General features: G+C 37.3%; 1 protein-coding gene across 4 annotated transcripts; it reads left to right on the forward strand.

Moving 5' to 3' along the window:
* The first annotated feature begins 438 nt into the window (after positions 1 to 438).
* On the forward strand, positions 439 to 11890 carry sh3glb1a (SH3-domain GRB2-like endophilin B1a). Of its 4 annotated transcripts, none has more exons than XM_056249175.1 (11): positions 439 to 780; positions 1815 to 1956; positions 2888 to 3016; positions 6123 to 6256; positions 8563 to 8655; positions 8813 to 8941; positions 9754 to 9777; positions 10767 to 10856; positions 10969 to 11069; positions 11153 to 11375; positions 11464 to 11890. In XM_056249175.1, exons 1-11 carry the CDS (start codon positions 718 to 720, stop codon positions 11569 to 11571), a joined length of 1236 nt encoding a protein of 411 aa, XP_056105150.1. In that variant the 5' UTR covers positions 439 to 717; the 3' UTR covers positions 11572 to 11890. The 4 variants fall into 4 exon arrangements, with proteins under 4 accessions (XP_056105150.1, XP_056105151.1, XP_056105153.1 ...); XM_056249176.1 differs by having other exon boundaries at positions 440 to 780; positions 8852 to 8941; XM_056249178.1 differs by lacking the exon at positions 8813 to 8941 and having other exon boundaries at positions 441 to 780; positions 8563 to 8659; positions 9710 to 9777.
* Positions 11891 to 14348: the final 2458 nt, after the last annotated feature.

A 14348-nucleotide genomic window follows, 5' to 3' on the forward strand; every position in this document is an offset into this window, starting at 1 on the left:
GCCAAAGAATCATACAATATACTGTCAAACTCGTTACATGAGAAATTATATAAAAAATTCACAGACAACATATGTTCACATTCATGGCACAATTCAAACGGGATCAGAAAATAATTATTTTCTCTCATTCACTTGCACTGACGCTTTTTCAACCTAGAGGTCCACTTGGAGTTTTACGGATGGGCGGGACTTACTTTTTTGGACCCATAGAGGGCGCTATGCACACATAAATACCATACAGTTACACACACAACCTGATTAAAGTTTAACTAACTGAAAGAGTAAAACTAAAAGCATGTGGAAAATACCTAAGACAAAACTTCATCCAAACCTGAAGCAATTAGCAACAATCCTGACTCATGGCAGGCTGAGGCTGGGCCTTAAAACAAAATATCCCGATCTCTAAGCGACATGTTGCTGAAAATGCTTCCGTTTGAAGTCCCGAAAGAGTTTCAGAGTGTATAATGATGAAGGTGCACACATATGGACCCATTCGGTTATACCGGACACTTCTCGAGGTCCAGGTCCGATTCTGTGCTCGCAGTAATCAGATCCGTGGGTGGATCTTCCTCTTCTCCGGCTGTTACTTCAGTCATCCTTTCACACTAAAAAACCCAGCCGGTGTAATAAAGGCTAACATTGATGTCAACACGTTTATTTACACAATTCTGACGTGCGCACTATTTTAATAAATAGTTTTATATTGAAAAGTTAAAGATGGACTTTAACGTGAAAAGACTGGCAGCGGACGCTGGTACTTTATTCAGTCGGGCGGTGCAAGTAAGTGAAGATTCAGATTCGCTGTAAAGATGCGTAAAGTTTTTATTTAGGTTTTATTTCGACACTTGTATCATAAACACTGGCATTTTGGATGTTAAGACGCTTTAAGAGATTTCCAATGTTGTATTTCTGTATCTTTCTTTCTCTTTCTCTCTTATTCAGGGCCTTTCTTTCTCTCGCGTGCTCTATCGATTTAGCAGTGAAATATCATCATTTCTTGATTTTATGGCAAAAGCAAACATTAAAGGCTCTGTAATGTTGATTAGACATGCATACTTTGTCATATGGTCAAAATACACACTGACCATTTTAAATTTTGTCCAGATTCAGCTTGTGAGGCTAACGCTAACGGGCTAAAGCAACGTTAGAGTTTAATCCGGCAGAGCTCAGCACAAAAACACAAAGGCTGTGTCTTCAAACCTACTGAGCTGTCTAGCCAGAGAGTATTTTTATCCATCATCATAGAGATGGTCATGTTGATGATGCGGAAAAAATACACGTCAATGATGCCTCAAAACGCTGTCGACTTACTATTATGATGTGAAAACTGCGCATAAATTTGTTTTACATTAGTTTGAGCACTAGGCTTTTCGTTTTGGGAGCCTTTACCAAAAATAAGAATACTTTAAGTTAATTTTATTAAGTAGCCTATACTTAAGTAAAGTTCAAGTAAATTTTTTAAGTATACTTTATCCAGTAAAAAAATACTATCAATTTACTAGAAGGCTATACTTTTAAGTGTACTGTAACTGTTTCAATACTACTTGGGACTAAATTGGCCCACTTTTTAGTGTATAAAGGTATACTTTATAAACACAAATATGTGTTTATATATGTGTGTGTGTGTGTGTATATATAATATAGATACACACACACACATTTGATTTATTAGATATATTTTTGCATGTGTAACTACATCAAAATGTTGAACATTGGAAGCTATTACATGTGATAACACTTTACCTTGTTTAATATATTTGTGGCAGTAATATGGGCAAACTTTTTTTTTAAATGCCTGCTGTCTTCATATACAGTTCACAGAAGAAAAATTTGGCCAGGCTGAGAAGACAGAGTTGGATGCACATTTGGAGAATCTCCTCGCCAGAGCTGAATGCACTAAACAATGGACAGAGAAGATTTTGAAGCAGACAGAAGTGTTACTGCAGCCAAACCCAAGTAAGATCCATGCAGTGATTAGATGATTCATTAGCTTTGACATCTTCAACTAATGAGCGGTTAATTATTTTACCCCATGGAAAGATTTCGAGGACTACTACTAGTGTTTGTTATATGTTTCGACCTTTATATGTATAATTTAATTATATTTCTCTTAGAAGGTTCCTCTTCTCTGGAACCCATCCATTACTCTTTCCTCATGTTCAAATCTCACAGAAATGTCAGAAAGTCTGTAACTATAACTACAGCTGTTAGAGCCTCACTATGGTGCCACACCACTTTCAAATATCAGCAGGACAGAAAAACACTCGCACAACAGGAGGGAACAAACAGCTGATCAAAACACAGATCTAGCACACACCTGTCTACTCAATCACATCTAGAAAATCACATTCCTTTACTCTTCTTTTTTGTATTTAGAGATAGCTTTTTAAGCATGCAACCATGGTGCTGTAGTATTTAATTATTTGAATTATTTGGGAATTATTTTAATTATTTTTACTTCTTAAATATAATTATTATTGTTGTTAGTCATGTCTGGAAAGAAGGGGGGAAAAACTGGTAACACATTACAATAAGGTCTCATTAGTTAAAGGGAAAGTTCACCCAAAAATCTGTCATCATATACTCACCCTCAAGTTGTTCCAAACCTAAAAACAAAAACAAAAAAATACTACGGAATCAATGGGGTCCATCGGGGTTGGGGTCTGGTTACCAACATTCTATAATTGATCAAGTAGAACTAGCTCCATAAGGTAACAGTTTACCACTTTTTACAGTAAATACAGTACCCTTTTTACACGTAAATATTGAAATGAGTCAAATAATGAATATATATATGAATTTTATGTGGCATTGATCAATACTATAGAGTTAATATGTAACATAGGTTTTTGTATTGTAATGTTATTCATACTACCTGCATTTTCAGATGTCAGAATAGAAGAATTCTTCTATGAAAAACTAGACAAGAAGGCCCCAACACGGATGAACAACCATGAGCTTCTGGGGGAATCCATGATCGACTCTGGGAATGAATCTGGGCCTGGAACAGCCTACGGTAAGCACCAAACACACAGGCAGCATAGTGGATAACCCAGGGGTCTCCAACCTTTTTGTGAGTGAGGGCTCCCTGAAGGAATAAAATAGTCTAGAGGGCTACTTGTTTGATATAGGCACACGCACACACACACACACCCGTTTCAAGTTTTGAAAAATACAACAACAAAGAGTAATATTGTTAAATACTATGACAATTGAATTTATAATTATATATTAGGGGTGTAACGGTTCACAAAATTCACGGTTAGGTTCAATATGATACAGTGCTGACACGGTTCGGTACGTTTTCGATAGAGCAAAAAGAAAGAAATGCAATTTTTTATATAAAAATAAACAATTTCTCATTTTTAAAATATGTCATAAAATAAACATAAACACTGTGGCACTTTTTCCACTTTACTTTTAATCACCAAAATATGTCTAAGTAATGAAATGAATATTGACATCATGGCTTAATAAATGTAAATCATTTCTCACAAGCATTTTAAATTATTATTAATTATTAGATTATTTTTTATTCATCAATCAATCCTATTTATAGGAATTTATATAAAAGATTTACAATTATAATTGTATTTATAATTTTCTCTCTGTAGATCCCATTACACTGAACACATTTAAACACAATTTTAATACAAAATGTCAAGAGTTATTTGTCACACTTACAACAATAAATAGGCCAAATCAGCCTGCTTTTATGGGCAAAAAAACAACAACTACCTTTTAATGGGAAGCTTGGCATTGCATAACGTCCACAAGTGCCCTATAATCGGGAGTATAACCCGAAACTGTAACTCTAATTGAGTCTTCCAAATGTCCATCAGTAAGGCGTGTTCTGTGTTTGTTCTTAATAAAATTCATATCTGAAAATGCAGATTCACACAGGTAAGTTGAGCCAAAAAGACAGGCAACTTTCATCGCTGCTGTGGAAATGTTAATGTATTTCTCTGGGTCAACAAGTTTCCAAAAGTCTGTTGCCCCCTGATGGGCTTTGAGGTTAATGTCACTTTGCAGAGTGAGAATCTCCATCTCAACCTCACTAGAAACCAGTTTAAACGCATCACTTAGTTTTTCAGAAATGTGCAAAATGTCCACTTGCATGAAAGGATTTGCAATGAATGACACGCATGGTCCCAGACTATCAAAGTCATTAAATCTGTCCTCAAATTCTTGTCCAAGCCTTTTCAGTAGTTCAAAGTAATTGTGTAATGCTCTGTCAAAGACCTCAGATGCAGAATCATTGTTACTTACTTAGCATCGACTGCATGGATGGAAAGTGATGCAATTTCTTCCTCTGCAAGTACGTGGAGAAAAGGCTGATCTTGGCTTTGAAAGCATTTACAGCACTGATCATCTCACTGATTGTCTTACCTTTGCCTTGCAGTTCACAGTTCAAATTATTCAGTTTCACAGTGATGTCAGTTAGGAAGGCAAGGTCCAGTAGCCGCTCAGTGTCCTGAAGCATGGAGGTGTCCTCCCCTCTGGATTCCATGAACACTTTGATTTCACACAAAAGGGATAAAAAACGTTGCAAAATCCTTCCTCTGCTCAGCCATCGAATTTCTGTGTGAAGCAATAGGTCACCATATTCAGCTGACAGCTCCTCCAGAAGTACCTTGAATGACCTGTGCTGTTTCGCTTTGGACCGGATGCTGTTAATGATTTTAACGACTGGAGTCATGACGTGATCAAATCCCATCACTTTGGCGCACAGTGCCTGTTGGTGTATAATACAGTGGTAATTTAGAAACTTTGGGAAATCTGGGTCTCCTCTGCATAGCGCAATGAAGCCTGCATGCTGGCCAGTCATTGCAGGGGCTCCATCTGTTGTTCCCGATGCCAACTTTTCAAATGGCACGTTCTTTTCCACGAAGTACTTCTTCACCGCTTCATAAATATCAACACCCCTCGTTGTTGTCTTGAGGGGCAGTAATGTTAAAAATTCCTCTTTCACTGACAAATCACTGAATACCATTCTGATGAAAACCATGAGCTGCGCTGTACTACTAGAATCCACAGAATTATCACACTGGATGGAGAACCATTTGCACGAACCCAAGTCTTTCTCCAGCTGCTCCGTTACGTTCGCTGACATAGCCGAGACTCGTCTCGCAATAGTGTTAGCCCCAAGTTGAACATCGGAGACTGAGGACATTATTTCATTTCCATTCTTGTGATCTTTAAACAGAGTGTTGGTTATCACAGTCATTGCTCCCTTGACAATTTCACCATCAGAGAAAGGTTTTTTGTTTCGTTAAAAAATGAGCAACTCTAAATGAATCTTCGGTTGCAGCCTGTGACTTTTTAGCGGGTTTTGTAAAAAAAATGATTGCTGCCTGCTTAATGCTGTTTTCATCTCACTAACTTTTTCTTTTCTAAGTGATGTACCTGGTGGATAATGAACATTGAAGGTCTTGTGGTGAAATGTCTCTCCGCATTGTGTCTCTTGGCAACCACAGATGAGGCATACAGCTTTATCTTTAACGTTAGTGAAGAGGAATTCTGTCTCCCACTCCTCGTTAAAATAATAAGTCTTCTTCTTTTTTGCATGACCTGCATCATCAGCCATAATTAATCTTTTTTTCTTTTTTATAGTTCAATTTATCTTATGTAGGCTATGTACCGTCTGCCCGCGACCGCCTCAACTCACAGAAGTTACGTTACGTTTTTGTTTTTTTTAAACGTGCTCGACGTGCAGATTCTAAATATTTTAAATTATTTTATTATTTTATTATGTTTTAATGGTATATGAAATGTTACCATTAGTTATTTTCTCATTTTATGGCATCATCATAAATAAAAAATAAATGAAAGATTACAATTCAGGCTATTTATAGAATGTGTTCGGCGGGCGACTCTCCATGCGGGCTACCAGGTGCCCGCGGGCACCATGTTGGAGACCACTGGGATAACCCATAGTACCCATAGTACCTCATTCAATAATAGTAGTCCATTAACAGTACCCCATTTCCCCTTGCTTGAATGTAAACACCTACTAAAACACTAGTAGACTGTTCACTAGTTGTGAATGGCCTCTAGACATCTAACAAAGATCATCTTGAGGATATTGAATTAGTATACAGTTGGTCCGTTTCTGTCTACAGGAAACGCTCTGATTAAGTGTGGCGAGACGGAGAAGCAGATTGGAGGAGCGGAGCGAGAGTTCATTCAGAGCTCTGCCATCAATTTCCTCACGCCTTTCCGCAACTTTTTAGAAGGAGACTTCAAGACTATATTGGTAAGATCGGGCAACCCTAATAACTGAAACACTGATTTCTGAAACATACCTACCTTATTTTTCACGTAAGTGTGGCCGAGGCCATTTGTAAATTTGAATGTGTCCGGCCTAATCAGCTTCGGTTATTTTTAGCTGTACAAAACAGCTTATTATTCTGCTTGATATTGCAAACTGTTATTTCTTACAGTGTTATGTTAATGTATTGTTATAATTATTATTATAAATACACTGGTCTGTAGCACAATTTTTTTGCCATTTACTGCACTTTTTTATTCTTATTTCCCTATAGCGGCTAATGAATTGAAAGTCTCACACATTTACAGAAAATAGCTTACTTCTGTGTTGAAAAATAAGGTGGATATTATTTAGAAACATGGCTATATACACCTCCGATCAAAAGTTAAAAAATCCTGAAAAAAATATATCATGTTTCCAGCAGCACAACTGTTTTCAACATTGATAGTAATAATAAATGTTTATTGAGCTGCAAATAAGCATATTAGAAGGATCATGAAAAATTCTGCTTTGCATAACATGGATAAACTAATTAATTTTTCTATATGAAAATAGAAAAGGTAATTTTTAAAAGTTAATAATATTTCTGAATTGGGTTTAATGTGTTTTTTTTTTTTTTTGCCATTGAAACTACAAAAAAAACGAAATTAATTTTAAAGTAACAACAGGTCGTTTTTTGCTCTCGGGCTCCCCCTACAGTTGGGAAACAGTATTGTCCTCTACTACTGTCGTAAACTGTCATCCTACATGCACGTGCATTTGTTGACAACCATGATAGCCCTGAACACTGTAGGAGGAGGTCACATGCAGGTGTTCTGCTTGCATCGCGTGTGAAATGTCTTCATCCCAGGTACAGTGGCATATATTTCAGCATGTCATATGAATATAATTTCATGTTTTTTTTTTTTTTTTTCTAACGACAAATGATCGCGATGCTCACGTTTACAAGCCAGCGTCATTATAGTAGCCTAGTCTATTGGTTACCGTTTTACTGAATCTATATGATACTTCAATGCAATGTTTGAGTGGTTGATAATAACCATATATCGTCAATATTATAATATCAAGCTACCATAAATGAATCTGCAAATTTTACAAATCGATTTGCATTATAGCTTGAGGCAAGACAAATAAACAAATATCACAGACATGTTAGGTATCCTAAAATATGATTTTATTAATAATCTTCCTCCTTTCTTTGTACATGTTGAGTAGACTACACTTTTTAGGTCAAACATTTGCTATTTGCATTTCATCGATTGCAAAGTTCAAATCAGAACGAGAATACTAGCGATAGCTAACCATCAAAAACTAGAATATCGTTTACTAGCTACCAGATTGATAATTCGCTACTACTCTAGCGAATTAGAGAGGTTAGAGAGAGGCACTCTTTTTTCGATGGGGGGTTCGATGCTCCCTGCACACGCAAGGTCTCTCGCTCGCTTTCTCTCTCTGCCGTCCGCGCGCGTTGGAGCACAGTCTCTGTCTCGTGTGCGCGCTCGCTCTAGATTCCGGGAGATTTGAACTAATTTGCGGTATAACTTGTCGATCACGAGTGGCTCAACAGGTAGAGATCTATAGATAAACTCATCTTTCAGGCATTTGACCGACCGGGTTGACAATTTAGCTTGAGAAACCGGGGGTGTGAGCGTGTGAAACCAATCAAATGCGGGTGTCTCACGGTCAATGCGTGAGAGTTGGCAGCTCTGCAATGTTGATCCTCGTTCTGCCTTTAACAGGCAGAACTGCCTTCACTTTCTCTTTTTGCTTTGCTCCGATAAAACCTTTGCTTTCTTGTTTTTCTGTGCTGCTTCGGCCATGACTATAACATTTGGCTCGCAAGTCCGATTTTAAGGAAGTGGGGGTGGTGGTGGAAGTGACGTATATGCCGTAAAGCAGTCGAATTTTGTAGTTCTCTTTGTTCGCCGGTTACTACCCGAAACCCGAAGTTTAAAAGTACGATTAAAAACGCTACAGACCCCGTCAGGCTATGGCAGACGTGTCATTCAACCTATTGTAAGTCGATGTACCATCACAAGAGACTTGGAAATATATTATGAAGGCTGAAAAGTTACCTGTTGTTACTTTAATGAATAAAAAACCACGCTATTTTAATGTGAAGCTATAACAGGTTTAGCTTAAAGAATGTCAGAGAGTTTTTAACAGTGCAAATTTAACTTTAAATTCCTTATTTTTTATGGAATATTTCAGTGTTTGCTATACATAAATGATTTATCCGTGCATCATTTCATCCCAACTTTAACCAAACAAACTCTTCTGCTTCTTTACAGAAAGAGCGTAAACTGCTTCAGAACAAACGACTGGACCTCGATGCCGCAAAGACCAAGCTAAAGAAAGCCAAAATGGCTGATGCCAGAGCTCTGGTGAGTCATCATTGCTTCTACACTAATTAAAATGGCATTTTCCCCTTAAATATGATGTAATGTCACAGAATTTCCTACTGGAAATTCTTTGCAAATATAAGCTACAGCCCAGAAACTAGTAATCAGAGATGGCACTTGCCATTTTTCCTAAACGCAGCTCTGTACTGTCTCTTGTTTTTGTGTCGGCACACGAAAGCCTCTCGGATCTACCCCTCCACCAGGGGACGCTGGCTATGTTGCCAATTTCTCCTTCATGGTGAATTTTCTCCATGTAAAGTGGCTAAAGGTTGGTCTGCGTGTGTTTCTCTCCAGTGCCAAGTTCCACTCTGCTTTAGAAGATCCACCTTTAAGACATACTTGTTCCTCTTTAAGTTGTTGATTAAGCTCTTTTGTCCCGGATATTAGCAGTGTGTGTGTTTCCAGGTTCCTTTTTTTGTGCATATAGAGTTTGGAAAGAGGATATCCATGTTTGCTCAACATCGTGATGACATTTCAAAACTGCTCTTCGCCCTTGGCCCCAGTTTCACAAGAGAAGTAAAGAAGTGCTTCAAGATTGTCTCCTCATGTCCAGCACTCAACCTACACACATATATATATACACCCACATACACACATTAGTACCCAAACAAACAGCTGCCCTCTTCCAAAATGGGAAGTGTTTAGTTTGCGTCGATACAGTGAAGTGAGCAAGTAATTCTTAGTCAATTGCTGCAAATAGTTCATGTTCCCTGCGACAGCAGTGATTTGTGTTGCAATCTTAATCATGCTAACCATAGTTTTTGACAAAATACCATATTATGATTCTTGTTAGCACAATAAAACTGTTAACTTGGTATTAGCATCACTGTAATCAAAATAAAAAAATTAAAATGACTCTGAAAGTATCCGTTTGAAAGAAATCACATGCATTTTTTTTTTTTTTGTCACAACGACTATAGTAACTGGTATTTTGGTTGAAACTTGGGTTACCATGCTAAATTTTCCTCAGTGATGCTATGCTAGCTGCTAATGTTGTGGCTGTAGTCTGTGTAGATGTTCAAGTGTTAATCCTCAGTTTTATCTCTAAATATATTATTGCTGTTTTCAAATGCTGTGCAGATGTGGGCAGAGGAAGTGACAAAGGTAAGGAGAATGTTCTGCCATTTTGGATCATCTGTGAATCTTGGCGCTAATGTGAAAACTACAGTGTGTGTCGTGATGAGTTTCTCTCTTCAGTGAAAAACTGGAAATTGTGTATCAGTTAGGCAGTATTGCCTGTGTTCACACGGCTTTTTCTTTGCCTGTAATTTCCAACATTTTATGTTTCTGGTGTTATGCAAGATTCCTCAATGCCTGATGGCTAATCAAAACATTAATTTATTAAAAATTAACTGTGTTAAGCTAGGAGGCTAAGCTAGCAGGCTGTTAGCTTGCAAACTGAATACAAAAAGACAAAGTAGATTCAAGGTCCACTCAAAAGATCTTGCATGAAACTTGCTTTCTGTTGACTAGTTTATGTGATATCTCTATTGTTTTTTTTTAATTGTTATTTACTTTTATCATTATAATGCCCATACCTGCGTTATATGCCCATACTATTATATTACTGTTTATATTTCCAGTTTTCATTTTAAGATCATTTTGTGCTTTTGTCATATTTATTTATTTACCATTTCAGTTTCAGTAATTTTAGTACTTAAATTTTTTTATTTCAGTTGTTTTGTTTAAATGTTTTAAGATTTAAACTAATATTTATATTTAATTTAATTTAATATCAGCTTTATTACAATTACCAAAAAAAAAACATTTTTTAACAGTTTTAGTTAAAAACTGTGAGCAATACTGCATCTAAATTCACTTATTGTCTCGTATTGTAATCACTTCATAATCTCAGCAGAAGCAGAATGTCATCCAGGTATTTTGCACCTACTGTTTTATAAAAAAAAATGCATATTCATATCCTGGTCAATATCAATTCCCGCTCTACATTTGATTTTTCCTTGTTCAAGAAGCCGTTTCACTCGGATATACTTCACAATAGGGAAGAAAACACTATCGCAACTTCCGTTTAATGCCGACTTTAAGCTGAATCAGTAAAGCATTCCTTGACTATTTCTCCCACTCTCTTTCAGGCCGAGCAGGATCTGAAGATGACACAGAGTGAGTTTGACAGACAGGCAGAAATCACCAGGCTTCTTCTGGAAGGAATCAGCAGTACACATGTGAGCGCTCACTGGGCCTCCTGCCAATCCACATCTCACAAACCCTCAGTTTTACTCGAAAAACCCAATGTCTGACCATATCATCTCTCTCCCAACCTTCTTTCTTCCCCAGGCCCATCATCTCCGCTGCCTAAATGACTTTGTGGAGGCTCAGATGACATATTACGCCCAGTGTTACCAGTACATGGTGGACCTCCAAAAGCAGTTGGGAAAGTAAGACATAATCAGTAATTTTTTTCTGTTTTAGAATAATTTCAATTATTATTTAACTCAACTGGATTTTTTTTCCCCTCCAGCTTCCCTTCGGCTTTCTCTTCCAACAACAACCAGTCGACGGCCAGCGCCGGGGCCAGTGTCTCCGTACCCATCCTGCCACTGTCAGCCCCTCTTCCTTCCACCACAGGCAATGCGTCTTCAGGTTTCACCGAGCTGCAGAACTTCACCGGGAGCCGTAAAGCGCGAGTGCTGTACGATTACGACGCCGCGGGCAGCAACGAGCTCTCCTTATTGGCCGATGAGGTAGGCGGCCCACTTGTGTGTCGATGATTTTGAATAATTCTTTCTTGGTTTGAATTCCTAGTGTAATTGCATGTCCTTTTTCTTTCAGGTGATCATGGTGAGCTGCGTTCCAGGCATGGACTCTGATTGGCTGATGGGGGAACGTGGGACTCAGAAGGGAAAAGTGCCCATTACCTACTTGGAGCTGCTAAATTAAAAGAAAACGAGTGTTGTTGGAACCAAAACAGATCGGTATAGTGTAATCCAGCTGTGCTTTGTACCGTATATGCAAACGAGACGTCTTGTGCTGCTCACATGCAACAGTATTTCATTGGATGTGACGTCTTGCAGTCCCAGTATGGGAAGAGGTTCTAACCGGAAGACTGTTTACAAATGAATTAATGCAGAATTATTTTTTAAATGCTTTTGATGTGACATGTTTACTGCCAACATGCCTTGTTATTATACAAAAACTCCAAGAGTGACTTATCATTTGAGTATTTACATGTGTTTACAACAAGAAAGTATTAAGACTGGTTTGTCTTTTTTTATGAATTTTTAAAGTGTCTTCCATTATGTACAAGAACTCTTATTAGGTTCTAGAACATTTCAAAGCAATTCCTGTAGGAGTGGAGATATGAATATGCCATAATTTATTTTCAGGGTTATGCAGCCACATCGTAGCTGACATGGGCCTCAATTATTATCTTCTGCAGTTTACTCTTCATTGTGTTAAAAAGTTTGAGCACACAAAGAAAATGCTTTATTTGCACGCAGACAGCCTTTCCTGTAATCAATTATGAAACTGTCCTTTTTATATTCATGCAGTTTTCAAAAAGCGCATGGTAAGGAATGGATACATCCAATTATGATCCAAGTTATTAATTTCATGATACAAACAAAATCTCTTTACTGATAACTACTTTTGTATACCCATGTGCCTTACAATCGTCTTCAGGTTGATGTTTTTAAATTGTTTAAAGCAAAAAAAGATGAGTGCTAATTTTACACATTTATGCCATCCTCTATCTATCTATCTATTTTTTTTTTTTTTTTTACATTTATAACTACAAAAGCACAGGTTATCTAACTGCTTAAATTCTGATTACTATCATAGATTTATAAACAATGTTTTCATTTCATAATAAAAATGTGTAGACTTTTTACCCTTCTGTGTTTTGATTCTGAATTGTCTCATTTTGTGCACACTTGTTTCATGTTTGCTATTGCTATTCATTTCATGTTTGGAATATGACACTAATTTAATCCATTTCTGCAGTATACAGTATAATAGATGACATGATAATTTTCTTATATTCATGTTAAGACATTCAATAAAAAAATAGCAGTTTTTATTTGAAAGATTTCAACTGGAGGCCACTTTCTGACTTAAACATGAGGATAACAATAAACAATGCAGCATTTTATGGTTGCATAATACTGTTTCACATACTATTTTCTAGAATTAAATGCAGTAGTATGCCATTTCGCACACAACATTGTTGAAATATAAATGACCGTTTCCTCAAATGACAGTAGAGGTCAGGCTTTTCACTCGGTAATAGTTTTAGGTTTCTAAATGAACCTTTTTGAATCGGAAAGTGCCTTAAAGTTACACATAGACTATTATTGGTAATATTCTTAAATGTAACAGTTGACGTTACGTTACCTGTTTGCCTTTATAGGTAGCTTATTTTTTTTAACATACTTATCTTCATTGAACAGAGTAAAAATAATCAAAAAAGTAACTCGATCCTCGTTGTTTAATAAAATCATGCGTCGTTATGTATATAACATGTTGTTGTTTATGACTTGCTGTATGGTGAGGATGACGGAGCGGAGCAGCTCATGTGTTGGTGTTGCTCTTGTCTTGTGTAAACAGTGCGTGGATGGTCAGCGAGGGGAGGGTTAAGAGGAAGTTGTGCTAAACAGGCTGTTGACTTCCTGTGCTGTTGTGGCTCAGCAGCATATGCTCAGCAGGCGTTTACTTGCTGTCCGTTACTCAGCCTCACATGCCGAGAGGGCATGTTCAGTTCCTTCCCGAAACAATGTGAGAGCTGACCTGTGAAGTGCTTCTTTCTCCTTCTGCATAAAACAATTCAAGCCAGAATAATGTTAAAGTCACCATTAAATTAAAATTGACACTTCTTTTTTTATGGAATATTGCAGTATTTTTTAGGCTAGATATGATTGTTCCGTGCTCATTTTAAATTAATGTGCTATCGCAATCATTTCTTATTAAATAAATTAACTTCCCCCTTCCTCTTGCAGCAACTTCTCTGTTGACGTGTTTGGTAGCGTGAGGGCGGGACTCACATTAGATCGACCAATAGCAAACCACAATGATCCAACAATCCAATCAATGGTAATGACTGGATTACTATTTTTGTACTATAGAGGGTATGCGCATGACGTCACCGTCGGCCGGAGTGAATGCGGTCACGCCCACAAGTGGCAAAAAGACTGAGCGGCAGCATTTGTTTTCAGCGTGAATGCCGTGAAAATCACACAAAACACATCTAAAACGGGAAAGAGCTTGTGATTGACTGTACAACTAGATTTGACCAGAAATCTGAGGTACTGTATATTTTTACAGACTGCAAAAAGCTACAGAACAGACTATATTCTGCATAATTGGATGTTTTTAAATAAACACTGACAAAAAACTATACAAGTTTTAGGGCTGGACGATATGATGATATACAGTATAACATTAATGTAAGTGATCACTCGGATTTAGACCTATCTATATTGTATTTATATAAAACGTTTACAGGCAAATTGTCTTCATTTATTTCCCCGGCGTCGAAATCAGGCACATATAAATGTCAGGAAACACGATTCCTGGCAGCATGTCAATATCCATGGATCACTGGATCTTTGATAAGTTGTAAGGAACACTATATCAAGTCCAACTTTTAGTTTAAACTGTTAATAGTTTGTTTTACTCGCGTTTTCGCAGTTTCCCCTATTAACTCCAGTCACGCAGCAGCT

This window comes from Rhinichthys klamathensis, unplaced genomic scaffold (assembly GCF_029890125.1).
Source record: "Rhinichthys klamathensis goyatoka isolate OS25496 unplaced genomic scaffold, OSU_Roscu_1.1 h1tg000059l_1, whole genome shotgun sequence".
Classification (NCBI taxonomy): domain Eukaryota; kingdom Metazoa; phylum Chordata; class Actinopteri; order Cypriniformes; family Leuciscidae; genus Rhinichthys; species Rhinichthys klamathensis.